This window comes from Paroedura picta, chromosome 10 (assembly GCF_049243985.1).
Source record: "Paroedura picta isolate Pp20150507F chromosome 10, Ppicta_v3.0, whole genome shotgun sequence".
In the NCBI taxonomy this organism is placed as follows: Eukaryota; Metazoa; Chordata; class Lepidosauria; order Squamata; family Gekkonidae; genus Paroedura; species Paroedura picta.
The window spans coordinates 86,472,753-86,491,764 of record NC_135378.1 but is presented as its reverse complement, the minus strand read 5'-3'; the positions used below and the strand labels follow the sequence as shown (position 1 = coordinate 86,491,764).

At 45.1% G+C, this 19,012-nt stretch overlaps 2 protein-coding genes across 8 annotated transcripts in view; one reads left to right on the top strand and one right to left on the bottom strand.

Annotated features, from left to right (window-relative positions):
* The window catches only part of LOC143819536 (C-type lectin domain family 4 member E-like), a 56,169-nt gene that overhangs the window by 24,213 nt on the left and 12,944 nt on the right, over positions 1 to 19,012 (top strand). The window contains exons 1-3 of one of the 4 annotated variants that reach the window (XM_077301281.1): positions 15,310 to 15,394; positions 16,977 to 17,116; positions 18,326 to 18,391. The gene's annotated coding sequence lies outside the window, so the exon portion shown is untranslated. Of the gene's footprint in view, positions 1 to 15,300; positions 15,425 to 16,976; positions 17,117 to 18,325; positions 18,392 to 19,012 lie in introns of those variants that run through there. The other 3 variants (XM_077301283.1, XM_077301282.1, XM_077301284.1) reach the window with 3 other exon arrangements.
* On the bottom strand, positions 1,929 to 15,003 carry LOC143819537 (CD209 antigen-like protein C). Of its 4 annotated transcripts, XM_077301285.1 has the most exons (10): positions 14,936 to 14,990; positions 14,533 to 14,697; positions 12,792 to 12,857; positions 11,446 to 11,512; positions 9,148 to 9,249; positions 7,536 to 7,634; positions 6,040 to 6,126; positions 5,099 to 5,250; positions 4,161 to 4,273; positions 1,929 to 2,381 (listed from the first exon to the last, which is right to left on the bottom strand). In XM_077301285.1, the coding sequence occupies exons 4-10, from the start codon at positions 11,462 to 11,464 to the stop codon at positions 2,216 to 2,218; spliced, it is 738 nt and encodes a 245-aa protein (XP_077157400.1). In that variant the 5' UTR covers positions 11,465 to 11,512; positions 12,792 to 12,857; positions 14,533 to 14,697; positions 14,936 to 14,990; the 3' UTR covers positions 1,929 to 2,215. The 4 variants fall into 4 exon arrangements, 3 of the variants coding, with proteins under 3 accessions (XP_077157400.1, XP_077157402.1, XP_077157401.1); XR_013225002.1 differs by lacking the exon at positions 9,148 to 9,249 and having other exon boundaries at positions 6,040 to 6,665; positions 14,936 to 15,003; XM_077301287.1 differs by lacking the exon at positions 9,148 to 9,249 and having other exon boundaries at positions 14,936 to 14,996.

The following is a 19,012-nucleotide window of genomic DNA, read 5'->3' as shown; positions in this document are numbered from 1 at the left end:
CGATTGTGAAATGCAGAAGAAAGGAACGATGACAGCTGTCCGAATAAAGAAATGACACAGCAGGCTCTACTAGTAGAAAAGAATTCTCTTTATACAATTCCAATGTTGGGGCTTCATCAGAACGAGCTCCAACGCTTTTCTCTCATTTTCAATACATATTTTTCATCGGTGGCAAAGCTCCTGATTTGGGCTTCAGATGAGTATACAACCACTTAGGTTCTTCAAGTACCGAAAGGGCAAATGGCTCAGCTTTGTTGGGAGATTCAATGCTCCAGTATTACACTTTTATTATAATATTAGACTCCTTCTGAAAAAGGAATCACAGTTATTGTCTGCCCCTTGGGAAACCTCCAAAATTTCCCCTATTGTCCTCTCTCTGGACCTGCACATCACATGCCTTCCAGTGACTTTGTCATACATTAAAAAAAAATCATATCAGTACATTTTAAAGAGGGTAGCCCATCAGCCGTAACATGAGCATACACTTTCCCTATATAAGCAGAGCACCCAGGATCAATTGTGGGTGTGTTCTCTCTGGGATTCTCCACACACACTCATTTGCATGTGGGCCTGTCGACAACTTGTGTGTGTGTGTGTTCTTTGAGTACCCCGCATAACATTGGCGACTTCCATGCTGGCTCCTTCCCACAAATTGCTGGCAATTTCACTGAATCTGCACGCCTACCTCTTCCCGCCATGATGGTATCTATTGCCTCCCTCCCCTCAAAACTATTGTCATGGCCCCTCCTGTCAGCTGTGAGAGCTCCTCTAAGGAAGAGCTGGACATTTTTTCTGCAGGGAGTGTGCAGCCTTCTGAAATTAACCAGCTTTCAGCCTAGTCAGAAACAAGCTGCAGGACGTTTGAGAAGGAGAATGCTCAGCCAGAGCAATTAGTCAGGCATCAGATGTTGATAGTTCTAACTCCCCTCCTCCCCCTCATAGGTGCAGATGGAAACTTAGAGAGCAGAACTACAGAACAGGAGGAGATTTGCTCACCTGCAAAGTCAGTATTGCTTGCAGGAAGCAAGCTTTGAGTAGTTGCAGAAGCAACCCCCAGACAAATGGCGCACTGGATTTAAGGCATGCCTGGGAAGAACATTGCATAGAAGCAAATGTGCATCAACCTGCCTCCACCTGCAGACCTTGAATCGACTGATGACCCTGGACTGGATCCCTGGCCTTGTATTTGGAAACTCCCTGACGGCACCTTGATTATACAGCTCTGACTTCTCCGCTTGCTTTTGGACACTCCAGGCTCTTGCAACCCCCTGGTGTTGACTTATTGGCTTGTTTATGACTCTGGTATTTGGGACACTCCTTAACTTTCTTAGTTAACTCTGTGATGAACTTGTGTGTGTGTGTGTGTGGGTGTGTTTGTATTTCTTCAGATTATCTTTTGAGTTTATTTTAAACTGGTTTATTTGGAGTTTCTTGAAGAAAATCCCGGATAAGCATAGATCAAGATCCCATAGTTACCTGCCTTTCACTAAAGCCTCTGATTAAATGCACAAATTTCCCCAAGCAAATCAAGAGACTTCTAATTTGAGTGCCAAGGTTTTCTTTGTGTGAGAGAGAAATAACACGGAGAAGGGGGAATGTAGTCAGTCACTCTGGGCCCTACTGGAGAGAAAAGTCGGAACAGGAAGTACTCACCTTCGCCTCCTGGAACCCCTTTGGGCTCCCGCAACAAGGAGTCCTTCCTCCCCGAATTGGTGACCCGAACTTGGTCAGTATCATCTGATCACTGTCTCCTCCAGCACACATGGAGTATTCACACCTCTTTAACATAATAAGCTGAATAAATAAAATTAATTCCCCCAAAGAACTGGGCCTGAGTCCGTCTCCAGCAGGGCCCAACCCCCTGCATGCCCTCCTCCTTCTTCTCCACGTCTCAACTAGACTCCACAAAGAGATGCTCACAACATGCATGTTGGTAGACTTTCTGTATTGAGGGACTGCAGCAGAACAGAGCTACGACTTAATCTCCACTCTTCTTTTGCAGCTTACGTCTTCAAAGCACACAAAGTCAGATCTCTTTTATGATTCCCAGTGCTGAGCTAGACATTCTTGAGTGCAGAAGTGGAGGCAAGTTGAGATATTTTCACCCTCTAGATTGAAACTGTAGTTGTTTTTGAAACTGTAGTTGGCTTTGACATTAAAATAGGATTTTGTTTTCCACCTCTTGTTGTATGAAGATTGGGATATGAAGTTCACATCAAATTTCATATATAGGTTCTGGCGCCAATTTACAAATCCAGTTTCTTGGATCATTGCAGTAGGCATCCTGCCAGCGTCTTCGTTTTGATCGGGACCATGGTATCATTTCAACACAAGTCTTATGGATATCTGTGGTTGGGCCTGGCTTCCTTGAATTCCAAAAACTGAAAAGCAAAGACAGCACCAATCAAGGCAGATGTATATGGTTCAGTTAAATGTTAGCGGAGAACAAATATTTACAGTATTTTATATCTGTCAGCTTTTCTCTGTTGGGCTAAAGATGGACTACAGGGAGTGAGTCAAGACAATCAATAGGAGGGATACTCAGTAAACAATGCAATAGGATTAAGATTTTAGAATCTACTAGGAGTCTAAAAAGAGAACTAAAGAGAGCCAGCATGGTAGAATGCTCTTTTGAGTAAGACCAGGGACCTTTGCAACTCAAAACAGTTATTTGTAGCCCACCTTTTTCTCTTGGGCTCAAGACGGACTTTCCACAGTGAGACAAGACAATCAATAGGAGGGGATAGTCAGTAAACAATGCAATAGGATTCAGATTTTAGAATCAACAAGGAGTCTAAAAAGAGAACTGAAGCAAAGCATATGTATTAAACAACGTAAAGAATTACGTAGCAGGACCTTCTTCCAGCAAGCTTTACACACTATGACAAATGACAGTCAGCGATCATTTATCCAGCCAGCATGTAGTGATTAAGAGCAGGGACTCTAATCTGGAGAACCACCTGGTCTGATTCCCCACTCTTCATCCACAGAGGTAGTGACCTTGGGGCAGGCCCCGTTCCCTCCATCTCAGCCCCACCTGCCTCACTGCTGGCAGAGTTTAAATATGCAAAAGAGGGTCAGAGCACCAGCACCTTAAACAGCTTTACTGAGAAAAGAAATAACTTTGTCAAGAAAGAGAGGAAAGAGATAGTCCTAACAGTCTGATTGTTGTTCTTCTGGAGGCAATCAGGGAGAAATTGTGCTCAAAGGAGCAGGGGATCAAACCCAGGCCATCTAGTCCCACCCCCTGCTCAGTGCAGGATCAGCCTCAGGCATCCAGGAGAAGGATCTGTCCAGCCGCTGCTTGAAGACAGCCAGTGAGGGGGAGCTCCCCACCTCCTTAGGCAGCCCATCCCACTGCTGAACTACTCTGTGAAAAAAAAATCCTGGTACTTATCCAATATCATTCTCCACATAGTTTCTCCACATAGTTATCATTCTCCATGACTGCGGGTTCTATACACTGCCAACAGGAACCACCCCCTGCCCCCTTTCAAGGGACAACCTTGCAGATACTTAAGGAGAGCCATCCTGTCCACCTCCTCTTCTCCAGGCTGAACATTCCCAAGTCCCCCAAGCCTTCCCTCATCTTCTTGCATATTCCAATATCTAGTGGACGTAATCCTGAAATTTCATCTTCTTCCCTAGAATTTTAGCTTTTCACATGGAAACAGCTTTTTAAAGTGCGTCTGCAATGCAGCAAAGGTCATGAGCCAGATTCTGAACCGAATGCTATTTACCTTGCCGAACAACTATCGATTCGGCCTCCCTTCCACAGCACAACTACAACCAAGCCACACAGCTGCTTAGCATAATCCTTGTTCAGGATGGCTTTCTTGAGACGGAGCTCTCAGGACAGCATGGCTGCCGAAAATCGTACGGACACCTGCTAAATAAGATCACTGTGAAGTTTCCAGCAACCCGAGCTCCCATCAGATGTCCAGTGCAATTATACATCTACGATTCCTGGTGTGCCCTCCTGCACATGTCTAAATTGAAATCCCACATTTTCTGGGCCCAATCACCATCAAGATGTTAGTTTCATTGTATGCAAAATATGAAAAGCATTCTGTATAGAACCTTCTGGAAATAGTAACTAAGGTACATTGTTGAGAGAGTTTCTCTAATGTGGGATAGAGAAATTTCACTCAAGCACTCACAGTAAAGGCGCCTCTGCTGGTTTGCCAGTAATCCAGAACCATTTCCTTCTGATTCGGCGAAGTCCAAGCCAGTGAGGACTTCCTATCCTGCTGACCATTTCCTCTAAAAAGTCCTGAAAAACACAAACTGAACGCCTTAGAATGGTGGACTGGAGTGTTCTCTCAGACCAGTTCCAGACACTGGTAAGCTGAAAAAAGAATTGAGTACAGGAGATCAGATAACAGATCACAAGGGAGAAACAGAGAAAAATAAAAATTCTTTAAAGTTTCAATGGGGCAAAGGAGAGACAAAACACTTGAAGCTTTCCAGAAGCTATCTGCCTAGATACCTCCACTCACTAAACTATGCCTTATACTCTGATTTGTTAACTTCCCATATAACCAACTCAGAATTTCGCCCTCTTGGTCTTCAGTAGAACAGTCAGATTCCAAAAGCACCTTGGAAACCAAGACAGTTTGGGGGTATAAGTGTCAGGATTCACAGCTGATGAAGGGACCTCTGACTCCTGAAATCTTATGCACTGAAAGTCCTGTTGGTCTCCAGCTCACTAAAAGTCCAGCGGGAGAGTTCTGCTTTTGAGGCGCCGAGGATCTTAGGTGAGAAGATCTCTCTGATACACACACATCCCCCTCGAGAGCAGGGTAGCACCCGCCAAGAGCCAGGCAGGCCGAGCACCTTCCTCCAATGCCAACAACCCCTGCCTAAGTGTCTTCTTGCTTCCCCTTGTGGTACTTGGACCTTTCTGGCTTGACAGACAAGGCACAAACTTTCCGCCAAAACACAGAAATGCTGAGGCTGTTCCTGAGGTCTCCTTCAGCTCAGGATGTCCCCAGTCCAAGTTACCTGGACACCCTACCAGAACTTTACATGCCAGCTACTAATTTATGCAGTAAAATCATCATCATCAATGCAAGGTGCTCTCCCATGGTTTGCTCACCTCCTCCTCAGTGCTGGTGACGTAAGCCAAAATCGCATTCCGTTTTTCGCAGTCCTTCTGTGCGTCAGAGTAGAACCCCAGTTCATCATTGAAAAAATAGAGATGCCCTTCAAAAGATACCCAGCCTTCTTTGACTTTTTGTAGGAAGTGTCCTTTTAAACCAACCAGGAACATGTAAGAGAGAACAGGAAAGGGGAATAGACAGAAGCCATTGTAAAAGTGTCCCTATAGCCCAGGCCAGCTCAGTCTCCCCAGATCTTGGCTGCTAAGCAGGGTCAGCCCTGTCTAGTTTTTGGATGGGAGCCCACCGAGGACCACCAGGGCCATGACACGGAGGCAGGCACCTCGGAAGGTCCCTTGTCTTGAAAGCCCTACTGTCAGGATCAGTGTCGCCATCTGTCAGTTGTCACTTGGTGGCACTTTTCACACCCATTTTATTTTCTACGTGAACCAATTGCTTGGGGCCGAGTCAGTTGTCACTTGGTGGCACCTTTCACACCCATTTTATTTTAAGGCTGACATCCTCTTCCAAGGACTCGTGTGAAGACCCTCCAATGAACATGGGCGTCATGACATGGAGGAAGGCCATGGCAGATGACCTCCAAATGCCCCTTCCCTTTGGCTCTCCTGGCTGCACTACACATGCCGTGCCAGACCCCAGGGGCCCCCTGGTGTACTCAGCAGTCAATTGTGATAAAGACCCTCTTTATTTCCCCCAAGAGTTTTTAGGGGAGGGGGAGGTTAGGGAAGTTTTACTGCCATTTGTTTTTCTTCTCTTTTTTTTGCTCTCTGTTTTAATGGGGTTTTACTGGACATTTGTAACCCGCCATGAGCCAGTTCCGGGAGTTGCAGGCAATAAACTGAACAACAACAACAACAACAACAACAACAATGGGAACGTGTAAAGAAAATTCTCCTTTAGCAATCTCCGAATCACTTACTAGTTTTTTGTTCCAATACACCGTTTATTCCATTCGTTTTGGTCAATTCATCTGATAGATGTTTTGCATGAGCAAGTACCTCCTGATCTAAAAGAGTTGCAACAATCCATGTCAAAAGATCAATCAGGGACAACAATGCAGGTCGATAGTTTCAGGAGGGGGGCAATGTTGATCTTAAGGTGAAGACCTAGATTTGAGTCCAGTAGAACCTTCAAGACCAAAAATTTGGGTGGATGTAAGCTCTTGAGATTCAATGCTGACCAAGAACGCCTGGTACGCGTTAACTCCCTTCAAGTATCTTCCGTTGACTGTATGAATTAGTGTCCTCCAAAGTATTCTAGCATGTACAGTCCTGCTCAGGCCTAGCAAACTGAGGGCCACGGCCTCCTTGGCCAATCCAACTCCTGTGGGGTCATCCTCTTTTCTTGCCTCCTTCAGCTGTTCCTGCCTAGCGTTACTGTCTTTTCCTGTGACTCGTCCCCTCATATTGTGCCCAATCGTCTCAGTTTCAGGCTTGATTTGCTCCCAGTTGTCTTTTGGGCAGTCCACAGAATCCTCCAACACCACATTGAAAACGAATCCACTTTCTTCTTGTCAGCTTTCTTCGTTGTCCAGCTTTCACACCCCTACACAGTAACCGGGAATACCCTGGCATGAATCATCCTGATCAATGACACATCCTTATTCTTCAGGATCTTTCCTAGCTGCTTTCTGGCTGCCCTTCCCAGTCTCAAGCTCCTTCTGCTCTCTTGGTTGCAGTCTCCCTTTTGGCTGTTGGTGGAGCCAAGGAATAGGAAACCTTGAAGGGCTGAAAGCTTATGCCCTAAGCCTCGATAGTCTCCAGGGGGCTCCTGGACTAAAATCTACCAGAGCACCATGGGTTCTTCACACTTATGTTCCCCTCTGTGACCAACCTATGAATGCAACGTGTCTTTGTTCTCAGTCCCTGGGTGGGGAAGGGGACCTGCTCCATTTTTGTGTCAAATGCACATTGTTTTCCCCCTGCTCCTGGGGTGGCCCACTCTCCCTAAAGTGAATCATTCAAAAGGGTTCAATCCTTGTCTCTATTCAGACTATACAGTACTGTACAGCATCCTTCATATTATCAAAGCACTCCACCCGCCCCGCCCCCTCACTGCCCGTAACAAGGGCAATTGTTCTGCTAGCAACAAATAATCATTTAACATAAGATCATATGAGAAGCCCTTGTGGATCAGGCTCTAGCTCAACATGCTGTGTCACATAGAGGCAAAATTCCATGTGCCATGAGGAGGTCCATCTGTCAGTTGTCACTTGGTGGCACTTTTCACACCCATTTTATTTTCTACGTGAACCAAGCCCTCCTCCTGTTGCTCCCAGAGCCCCAAGAATAGAGAGGACTGCCCCAGATACTACATGTTTAGCCAAAACATCCCTGAAGGGGACGGAAAGGAAACCCTCCTTGGTGATGGGGTGGCCCAGGCGTGTTGGTGAGAAGTGGATCTGTAACTACTTACCGGTCATCTCTCTGTAGGCTTGATTAGGCTGGGTTATAATGTTCCGAATGTTACACACCACTTTTAAAAGGTAGGTCCGGTTCCGCTGTTCAGCATAATCTGATAAAGGGAAAGGACTTGTTGATTCCCTACCCAGGTTTCCCATCGGACCTTGCTTTAGCTGGGAATAAGATACTTACCAAGTTAGAACAAAGGGACCGTCCTGAGTCACGTTGTGATGCCCAAAAGAAATGACATTCTGAGGACCTCTCTTTTCCAATGCTACCGTATTGCTTAAAATTCTTACATGTCCCAAACTTTTGAAGACTTAAGCCCTTAAGGAATTATTAATCAGTCTCTCAGAAAGCCCAGTTGAACAGAGTCTGGAAATTTGAAGACGGAAGCACCCATTTTTAAAATTCAGCTGTGATTTATATACTTCCATATGATATGATCTCCCTTTATGGCTCCATTCATCTCCCAGTTTGCTCCCACGATTACTGTTTCTGATATTTGCGGGGAGGGGGCTGCAAAGCTAAGGTTGTTGACCTACCCATAACTTTCTATTTAACTGCTGCCTTGAAGATTATAATTAATTGAAGTTATAATTAATTCATGCATAAATGCTTATAGCATTTAACTGAGTCCCACCGGTTGCTGAGTCCAGGGCTGCCCTTTTGTTTTCTCCAGGGCACGTTTGGGTGAGGGGAGGGGTTCTGGGGGCCCAGTGGGTATTGTTGCTTCTGTTGGATCTCAACCAAAGGCCTGGCGGAAGAGCTCCATTTGGCAGGCCCTGCGGAAATGTGGTAGCTCTGGCAGGGCCTAGACTTCTTCTGGGAGCTCGTTCCACCACGTGGGGGCAAGATGGAGAAGGCTATTGCCCTGGTTGAGGTCAAGGGGGCTTCACTGAGGCCAGGGATCACCAGCCAGTTGGAGGTGGCAGAGTTCTTTGTGGCGTATTTATGGAGTGGCGGTCCCTCAGGTATGCTGGACCCAGCCTTACAGGTGAGTTCCAGGACCTTAAGCCTGATTCGAGATTCAACTGGTAATTAGTGCAGCTGTTTGAACATAGCCTGAATCCCTTGAAGTCATCTGACTACAAATTTCTAAAGGCGCAGGGTGGTAAGGCAGCAGACATGCAGTCTGAAGCTATCTGCCCATGAGGTTGGGAGTTCAATCCCAGCAGCCGGCTCAAGGTTGACTCAGCCTTCCATCCTTCTGAGGTCGGTAAAATGAGTACCCAGCTTGCTGCTGGGGGGTAGACGGTAATGACTGGGGAAGGCACTGGCAAACCACCCCGTATTGAGTCTGCCATGAAAATGCTAGAGGGTGTCGCCCCAAGGGTCAGACATGGTTGAGCACTGGATACCAATGCCAGGAAATCCCATATGAGGCAGTATACGTTGGTCAGTGAACGAGGAACCTGCTGGGGGGTCAGTTAAACTGCATTGATCTTCATGAAGTAGCTACAACTTAAGTGTCTCAGGGAGTCATTATTCATGAGTAGCAGCAGAGAGGTTAGATCAGAGAGACAAGATTGCTTCTCTCTTTCTGGAAGGGTTTTGGACATGGAATCCACACCGGGGGGGGGGCAATTCTGCAATTCTGTCTTTGCTGGCTGAGGTCAACTTACAGAAAATGATCATCCCGAGAGCACTGCAAAACAAGATCACAGTCACCACCACGACGAAGAGGTTGATGATCGGGGCTACTTTAAGGCCTGCACTCCCTCCTCCTTGAAGGGCAAGAGGCAAGAAAGGTCTTTTAAAGTCATGAGCTGTCAAACACCCCACGTCCCCACTCCAGGCCAAATGGTCTGCATCAGCCAGGGCCCGTGTCCTAAACCAGGGGAACTCTCTGTGCTCTGAGTGACAGAAACTCTGGAAGCTTGGTAGGGCAAGAGTGCTATCTATGTCTTGGACCCCTGGGGGGTTAGAGTGGCCCATTCATTTCCATTCCATGTTGAAGATAAGATAACACAAGAGAAGTCAGATTGGAGCAGACCAGTGGCCCATCCAGTCCTATGCATTGTGTCATATGATGGCCAAAACCCAGGGGCCATCACAAGCTCTAGCAGCCCTCCCTCTGTTGACCCCTCAGAGCACCAAGAAAAAAGAATCTCACTGTCCCAGACGGTTTTCCATCATTACTTTGTGGCTTGTAGCCACTGTTGGGTCTCTGTTCCACTGCATCATCCCGGCAGAGTCAGGAGTTAAGGATTCCTCCTTGTTCCTGCAAGAGCCTCTACCCATGCTCCAGGAAACCTGCTGCAGCCTAGGTAACATTCGTTTAACTTAGTTCAACGGCATAGCTTTTTTATTTTTAACATATCTGTGCTGTGCCGCTGGGTGACTTTTCTCTGTTTTATTTTTGTCCGTTCTTTCACCACTGTTCTGAATCCAACCACAGTTGCCTCTTTTTGTGTGTGTCTTTTTTGACAAACCTTTTCATAAAAACAGTTTGGGGTTTTGCTTAGTACAACTTATTGACAGCTGGGGTCTCTTCCCTCTGCATCTCTTCCCAGTGTGCTAATTCGCATGAGCCCAACGTAGTCATTTTCTGGGGTTCCCAATGGGGTGCCCCACAAGTGTTCTTGGAAAGTGGGCAGGCTAAGTAGGGCTTAGGCATTGGAAGAAGAACGGAAGAAGATCTGCAAGGAGGCAGCAAGAGGACTATTAGATAGGGAGGTCACAACCTTCTCTCCTGTCATTTTATTGTCTTTCTCCAGATTGCTACTCTTAGAAGCAATTTCCTGCTTCTTCCCAGAAGTCACAGACTCTTTCTGTCTCTCTCTAAAAGTCCAGTCGGGCACCTTTAAGACCAACAAAGATTTATTCAGGGTGTGAGCTTTTGAGTGCAAGCAGTCTTTGTCAGCCCATTCATTTAGTAACAGATTGTCTTTATGGACCTTGTCTTGCAAATAATCTTATTTCTGTGGGACCACTTACAAGAAAAGACATGACTGTATCTTTTAATGAAAAGTGTCAGCTAAAACTAGGAGGGGAACTTATTGCCAAGACGAGGGGCATGGGGATTTGTATGCAGAGAGCAAACTTCACAAAGCAATGTGATCACTTTATGCCAGTAAAGGTTTTCCGAATCGGAATCAATGTGATCAGGAGGACTGCTCCTTAAAGTGGCACAGGTGTTTGGGTCACAGAGAGAATTATACAATTAGCCAACCTGAGAGCCAACATTTAACTAAAGGCAGGCATATAAGGAAATGTGCAGCTGAAAACAGATGTGCATGCTGTGTGAAAGTAAAGGGACCAAGGCCCAGTTTTAAAACACAAGTACAAGCAGGGCACAAGCAAGACACAGCAGCACCCTCTGGAACTGACACACAGTGATGTTTGTGGCCCGAGGAAGACAACAATCCCTAGTGGAAACAGATATAATTGGAGCTTTATTGATGATTACTCAAAAGTCACTGTAAAAAAATCTAATTAGAGAAAAAAGTCAAGTGCTGGAAAAATTTAAAGCTATGTGGCAATCGTCAGTAATAGATCTAAAGGAACACCACTATCAATTATTACAGATAATGGGGTACAGGTGTATGTACTCCAACCGCCCAGAGCAGTATGGAAGGGCAGTATAAAAATCGAAAATAAATAAGTAAATAAATAAACCTGAGCTTGCAATCAATGGGAAATTATGTGTTTCTGGTCACCACAGGGATACCCAGAATGACCCCCAAATATTGGCAGGTTTTTTAGTTTTCAAGAAGTTTTCAAGAAAGAGAGAGAAGAAGCTGGTCAGCCAAACAGCTTCTGGGCAGGTACACACCTGCCAAGTATACCTGAGGTAAAGAATTCTCTTAACCCTTTCCCTCCCAGATCCTCTTTCATGCGGACTTACAATATCCAACAAACCCACCCACCTTGATAGCTAAGAAATCTTGTACTCCTCTATAAAATAAAATAAAAATTACCATCTAGGTTGGATGGCATTCTCTTTGCTTATTCTGACTGCAATCTTATCTCCTCCTGTACAGGTATCTGTAGGAAGATATCACAAAGAACTGTATACCAAATGAAGAAAGCATTTAAGGATCAGCTGCATTAGCTTCTTAACCGCAATGAAGGACACCTGAATGTCCATCTACAGTCTCTGTCCCCAAGAATGTAATTAGGGAGGCCAGCTTCCATGTGGGGACTGAGGATATTTTGGAATTACAACTGATCAGCAATGACAAATCCAAGATCTTAATATACTGTGTTTTAAGTGAGAATTTCTGACTCAGGCCCCAAGGAAGATTGGCTTCCAATATTAAATTATTGGGCTGGAAGCAAATGAAGCCGCAATTTCTGCCAATTCAATTCCTGTTTCCCACTGCAGACATTCTTGATGTCTTTCCTCAGGATCCCCCACTGCCCCAGGAGAAGAATTTTGTGTAGATTGGGGATGCGGGAAAGTTTCATTCTCCCATGGGAAAATTTATTCTGGATGTAACCCATTGTTGTGTTCTATCTGACAACAAGATAACAACATAAAACTTGAGAAGAGCACCACAGACGAGTGGTCCAGCATCCTGTCCCATACAGTGGCCACCAAGTTCCTCTGGGGCCAGAGACCACCAACATGTGAGAATTTGAAAAATGAAGAGCATATCAGGAGAATGACACAGAAAGACAATCCCAGACTGCAGAAGACCTTAAAGGTTAAAACCAACACCTTAAACCTGATCCAGAATTGACCTGTCAGCCTGTGCAGCTGCTGGAGAAGAGGTCATACGTGAGTTCTCCGTGGGGCCCTTTGTAAGGACTCTGAACTAGCTGTATTTTCGAGGTCAGGGATAAGGGAAGGCCGCCTTACAGCAAGTGACAGTAATCCAGCCTGAAGGTGACTCTCACATGGATCATTGTGGCTAGGTGTTCTGGGCCAAGGAAGGGCACTAGTAGCTTAGTCTGACATAGATGGGAAAACGTCAGGTGAACTACTCTGGTGACCTGCGCCTCCATGGATAAGGAGCTGTTGAAGGTGACTCCCAAATTCCTGATCATGTGAGCAGCCTGAAGTTGTACCACGTCAAGAGTAGGGAGTTGTACCACCATCTTCAGGGGCTGAGCTTCAGGTGGCTTTATTTATTGTATGCCTGTCTCACTGAGACTCTGAGCAGGCTACACAGAGAAAGTTGCTAGCAATCCATACCGAGAGACATGTAAGTACCGTGTAGGTTCCATAGAATGGATCCGAGGAGACCTCAAATGAGCCATGCAGCTGGAGGCAGCAGAGTCGTGCCCTTCGGAAGGGAAAAGAAACACAAAGGCAACTTACCTTCTTTCTTGCCCTGCATTCTTTCTGGTTACTCTGACTGGGGTCTCATCTCCTCCTGTGTTCTATCTATGGGAACATTGGACAGAATATACTGGTCAGATTGCTGGGGGGAGTGGAGGGCAGCAGGACAAGAGGAAGACCCAAACAGAGATGGATTGAAGCAGTCAAAGAGGTCATGCTTCCCCCCCCCCCTTTGCAAGACCTGGACCAGGCTGTCAACAATGGGACCTTTTGGAGGACATTCATGAGTAGGGTCACCATGAATTGGAAGCAGCTTGATGGCACTTCACACCCACATCTTCCCTCAGACCGCTCAACTAGCAGGCCTTCAGAGAAACATCTCACCTCAGGGACACTAGCAGCAGGTTCTCCAAGGGCGATTAAGCCAGCATTAAAAAATACTCTAACATTCTGCTGCAGCTTTGATTTTGAAAGATATTTATTGTTTTTATTGCTGAAAATGACAAATATCAAAATCACTACAACCTTGATGATGCTCAAGATATCCACCATGTTCCTTTTTTTCTACCCAGATTCATTGAATTGTATTTAATGCAGCACTGGACAAATGGAACCTAGTCCTTCCTAAAATTGATTTCAAACTGCTTCTTCCTTTCCTATATCTAGTTTATGTATTTATTATTATGATACGTTTAGCCCACTCTAGCCTGAGAGCTCATGGCAGGTGACAACAGTTAAAACATACATTTCAAAAGTTTATAAAATTTAAAAATATAAAAAAACTCTTATCTTTAAATTCCTTATAATTTCTCAAAATACAAAAATACAAATGTATAGAAACACAAGAATACAGCATTGTTTGGCCGATACTGCATTTGTAAACTGTGATTTTTATCCATTAACTTCACCTGTGGTATTTTATGTAACTATTCTTTTCTCTCTGGCATACTTGGTTATTGTTGCCAAAACTATCAACCCAATCACTTTGATGTTCCATTTTTATTAATTTTGAGACTGAGAAAGTCCTGATATCACTGCTCAGTCAGAACAGCTCTATCAGTGCCGTGGCGAGCCCAAGGTCACCCAGCTGGCTGCATGTGGGGGAGGAGTGCATAGGCAGCTTCCATGTGCTGGGTGTGTAGCAGCAGTCACTGGCTGCATGGAGGAAAAGCAACCATTTTCTCCAGGGGAGACCAGTTGAAATGGCAGGGCTACTCTAGGTCCCACCTGGAAGCTGGCCACTCTACATATCACTGTGGGTCTTCATTGAATCAGGATACGGTGTGAGATCTTGGCCCTTCATCCCACCATGACTTTCTCTAGGGACCTTAGAAGAAGAAGAAGAAGAAGAGTTGGTTCTTATATGCCGCTTTTCTCTACCCGAAGGAGGCTCAAAGCGGCTTACAGGCGCCTTCCCATTCCTCTCCCCACAACAGACACCCTGTGGGGTGGGTGAGGCTGAGAGAGCCCTGATATCACTGCCCGGTCAGAACAGTTTTATCAGTGCCGTGGCGAGCCCAAGGTCACCCAGCTGGTTGCATGTGGGGGAGCGCAGAATCGAACCTGGCATGCCAGATTAGAAGTCCGCACTCCTAACCACTACACCAAACTGGCTCTCTTAATGGTTAATCCAGCTTTGATTGGGAAGGAGACCAATAGAAACCTATATATAACCAACTGAAGAACATCAATACATTTGAACTGGGGGGGTTTGACTGCCTGGCATATTCATGGCCTGCCTACAAGGTGCCTTGGCTTCTTGCCCTGCCCTGCCCCATACCTCAGCCAGTTTCTCTCCTCGCGGCCTCAGGTGTGTCCTGCAGGTGTTGCTTCCAACGGCCCTTCCCTCGGCGCATTCTGGAACTCTGGCCTTTATCTTTTGCTGCTGCTTCATTGGCTGCTCCCGTGACCCAGCCACCATTCCAGAGAGGGCAGAAGCCCATGCCTAGGAAATCAGGAAGGAAGGGAAATCGCTCTTTCAGTAAGAAAAGTAAGCCCTCCTACTTGCCCTTTGGCACCAAAGCGAGGGCTCATTTCCGGTGGGCGGCCAAAAATATTACCCCTGGGTTCCCACCCAGCTAGGTCACCCGGGTCCTGATGGGAACAAGAAGTCTCCCGTCTACAGAAAGCTGTTTTGTGTCTTCGTTCATCGAGGGATGACGAAGATCTTACTTCGCTCATACCTTTTTCTAGAAGAGGCGGGGGCTGAGAGCCTTCCACTGTTTCCTGGCTAGATCAACTAGCATTTGAAGAAAGAAGAGCAAGTTGGTGACTCTACTTCCCAAAGCGTAGTGGGGAAAAAAAGTAATTGTTTTGAAATGTGCACAGCAGGGGTGGGGCGTTCTCCAAAGATGCTTTCAGGAAGAATGGTCCTATCTCTCCGTTTCATTAGCACCTGCTTCTTCTTGCTAAAAATAAAATTACTGTAAACTTTTCTTACGGAAAGAGCGATTTCCCTTCCTTCCTGATTTCCTAGGCATGGGCTTCTGCCCTCTCTGGAATGGTGGCTGGGTCACGGGAGCAGCCAATGAAGCAGCAGCAAAAGATAAAGGCCAGAGTTCCAGAATGCGCCGAGGGAAGGGCCGTTGGAAGCAACACCTGCAGGGACACACCTGAGGCCGCGAGGAGAGAAACTGGCTGAGGTACCAGTCAAGGAGCCGTATGGAAGGGCGGTATAAAAATCTAAATGAATAAATAAGGAAGGGGCTGAAGCCAAGGCACCTTGTTAGGCAGATTATGAATATGCCAGGCAGATTTAAATAAGGAGCAACAATGTATTGATGCTACAAAGATCTTCAGCTGGCTAAAAATACATCTCTACTGATCTCTTTCCCAATCAAAGTTGGATCGGCTGTTAAGGTCCCCGGAGAAAGTCATGCATGCACTTTGTCTTTGCCCAGCAGGCAGAATTGGTTGCCTTCTAATGAAGTGATTCTCTTGGCTCCTCCGTGGCCAACCCTGCAGTTTTCATGATTTTATGAAATTGGGTTGGCCTGGACCATCCAAGCCAGGGCTTTTCTTAGAATTAAAAGGGGCAGTGGTTGTATTAAAATTTGGCCTTTTCTAAAGGGTAAAGAAGCAGAGGTAACTACCTTAACCCAATTAGGAGAGCTTTAAAAATGGGAAGTATGTCCAAAGTTTCTATCTTCAGAATATTCCAATGCAGCCCTGGTGTTTGTGTGCAGAATGCAGGAAGAAACTTTAGTCCAGGTTTGTAGATTAAAACAGTTATAGATCTCTAGGATGGTTTATAGATCTTTAGGATGATTATGATAAAGGATTATTTCTGACCTGTGCAGAAATTAAAGAAACAAAGCACAAGTTACGTGAACAGTGGTTCAGTATACCCAGATCAAGCACGGAATACAATTCTCTGCAGCCATAACGTTTTAAGCAAAATTAATGGCTTTGAAAAGTTGTTGATTCTTCCAGTGAAGACAAAGGTCTTAATATCAAAACTATAGCTTTTTTTAAATTAGCCAGAATTTGCAGTGTGAATCATAAGGAAGCTAGAAAGGAATCTATCTGGCTCTGTTTCAATAGTACAAGGGAAGTTTTAATTTAAAAAAAGTAAGGATTTTTCTGTTTTAATCTATTCTTCCAGTTGCTTTATCTACCAATTAGATTAGCGAAGAAATCTGGAGAATCAATTATCTGTTGAAAGTGTAGTAAAGTGTAGTAAAGAGATGACATCCTATTTTTTAGGTGCTTTTTCAGAAATCATAGAAATAAAACATCAAAGTGATTGATTTCGCAAGAATGACAAGCTACATTAGCGAGAAAGGAATCGTTACACAGAATATAACATCTGATGTTAATGGATAAGATTACAAATGGGCCATTAGACAAACCGTTGTATTCTTTTATTTCTGCAAACATTTCTGATTTTTTTTTTGCCTTTTTGGAAATTATAAGTAATTTAAAGTTAAGCTTTTTAATATTTTGAAATTTTATAAGATGTTGAATTGCATGTTTTATCTATTGTAACCTGCGCTGGCCGGAGCCCTCAGGAAAAGGTGAGCTAAAAGTACAATAATAACAAATAAATTAAATCAATCTGAGAAAGGGAGAAATTCATTCAGGGCTGGACAAAATACAATTCAGTGGATAGAGAAACACTACTGGGATACATTTAAGTAGTGAATAGGAACACAGGAGATGTTTTGAATATCATAAATATTGTGGTAATTTTCTTATGTATGTTTTTTTTGTCATCATTTTCAGCAATAAAGGCAATAAATATCTTCTGGGTGCCCAAAGAGCAGGAGATTTTATCCTTCGAGGCCAAAGCTGTAGCAGAATGTTAGAGTATTTTTAATGCTGGCTTAATCGCCCTTGGAGAACCTGCTGCTAGAGTTCCTGAGGTGAGATGTTTCTCTGAAGGCCTGCTAGTTGAGCGGTCTGAGGGAAGGTGTGGGTGTGAAGCCTAAAGGTAAAGGTAAAGGTATCCCCTGTGCAAGCACGGAGTCATGTCTGACCCTTGCGGTGACGCCCTCCAGCGTTTTCATGGCAGACTCAATGCGGGGTGGTTTGCCAGTGCCTTCCCCAGTCATTACCGTTTTACCCCCCAGCAGCAAGCTGGGTACTCATTTTACTGACCTCTTAATATCAAAACTATAGCTAATTTTAAAAAAATCAGATAATTTGCAGTGTGAATCATAAGGAAGCTAGAAGGAATCTATCTGGCACTGTTTCAATAGTACAAAGGAAGTTTTAATTTTAAAAAATTTAAGGATTTTTCTGTTTTAATCTATTCTTCCAGTTGCTTTATCTACCAATTAGGTACTCATTTTACCGACCTCGGAAGGATGGAAGGCTGAGTCAACCTTGAGTCAACCTTGAGCCGGCTGCTGGGATTGAACTCCCAGCCTCATGGGCAAAGCTTTCAGACGGCTGCCTTACCACTCTGCGCCACAAGAGGCTCATGTGAAGCCTAGATGCTTCCAATTCATGCTGACCCTACCCACGAATGTCCTCTAAAGGTCCCATTGTTGACAGCCTTGTGTATCGGGTTTTATGCATGGCAGGAAACATTGCAAAAAGTCTTGAAAAAAAGACTTCTTAAAATTCTGCATGAGGCACCATTCTCACCACAAAAAACCCACCATAGAATATTTTATTTTGCTTTGTCCTCCCCTGTCATAGGCGAGTGCACCTTTTCTGTTGGCTTCTGCGCAGTATTTGAAACCAGCTTTACTGTGACTTTTTTTTTTTTTTTTACAATGGTGCAGAAAAATTAACAAGTCCTCCAAAGCTTCCCATTGTTGACATCCTGGTCCAGGTCTTGCAAGCAGTGGGTGTGATCTCCTTGACTGCTTCAACATTTCCATTTGGGTCTTCCTCTGAGTGAGTGCGTGGGTGAGGTGCCATCAAGTCGCATCCAGTTCAACATGACCCTACCCATGAATGTCCTTCAAAAGGTCCCATTGTTGACCTTGATCCAGCTCTTGCAAATGGGGGTCGTAACCTCTTTGGCTGCTTCAATCCATCTCTGTTTGGGTCTTCCTCTTGACCTGCTGCCCTCCACTCCCCCCAGCAATCTGAACAGAATATTCTGTCCAATGTTCCCATAGATAGAACACAGGAGGAGATGAGACCCCAGTCAGAGTAACCAGAAAGAATGCAGGGCAAGAAAGAAGGTAAGTTGCCTCTGTGTTTCTTTTCCCTTCCGAAGGGTACAACTCTGCTGCCTCCAGCTGCATGGCTCCTTTGAGGTCTCCTCGGATCCATTCTATGGAACTTACACCGTACTTACATGTCTCTCAGAATGGATTGTTAGCTTCTGACTCTGTGTAGCCAGTCTGAGTCTCAGTAAAAAAGGCATAGTGTAAATCAGGGGTAGTCAAACTGCGGCCCTCCAGATGTCCATGGACTACAATTCCCAGGAGCCCCTGCCAGCGAATGCTGGCAGGGGCTTCTGGGAATTGTAGTCCATGGACATCTGGAGGGCCGCAGTTTGACTACCCCTGGTGTAAATGCAGTAGATAAAATTAAATAGATGGTTTGGGAGGATTTGCGGGGGGGGGGAGAAAATATTTTGATAAGGTTTGATGATAAGTATTGCTGGAGATTAAGAAAGAAAGATGATTTTCTGTCATAACTTTACAAAACTCTTAGAATAAGAATTTTCATTGGCCAATTCCGTACAGGTGGAAAAGGCCAAGAGGGCAGTCATAAGGAAGTGGGGCTAATCCCCACTTCTACATAATGTAGGCTGCTAGTAGTTTGGCTTGGCGAGGGTGGAAGGATGCCAGCTGTGC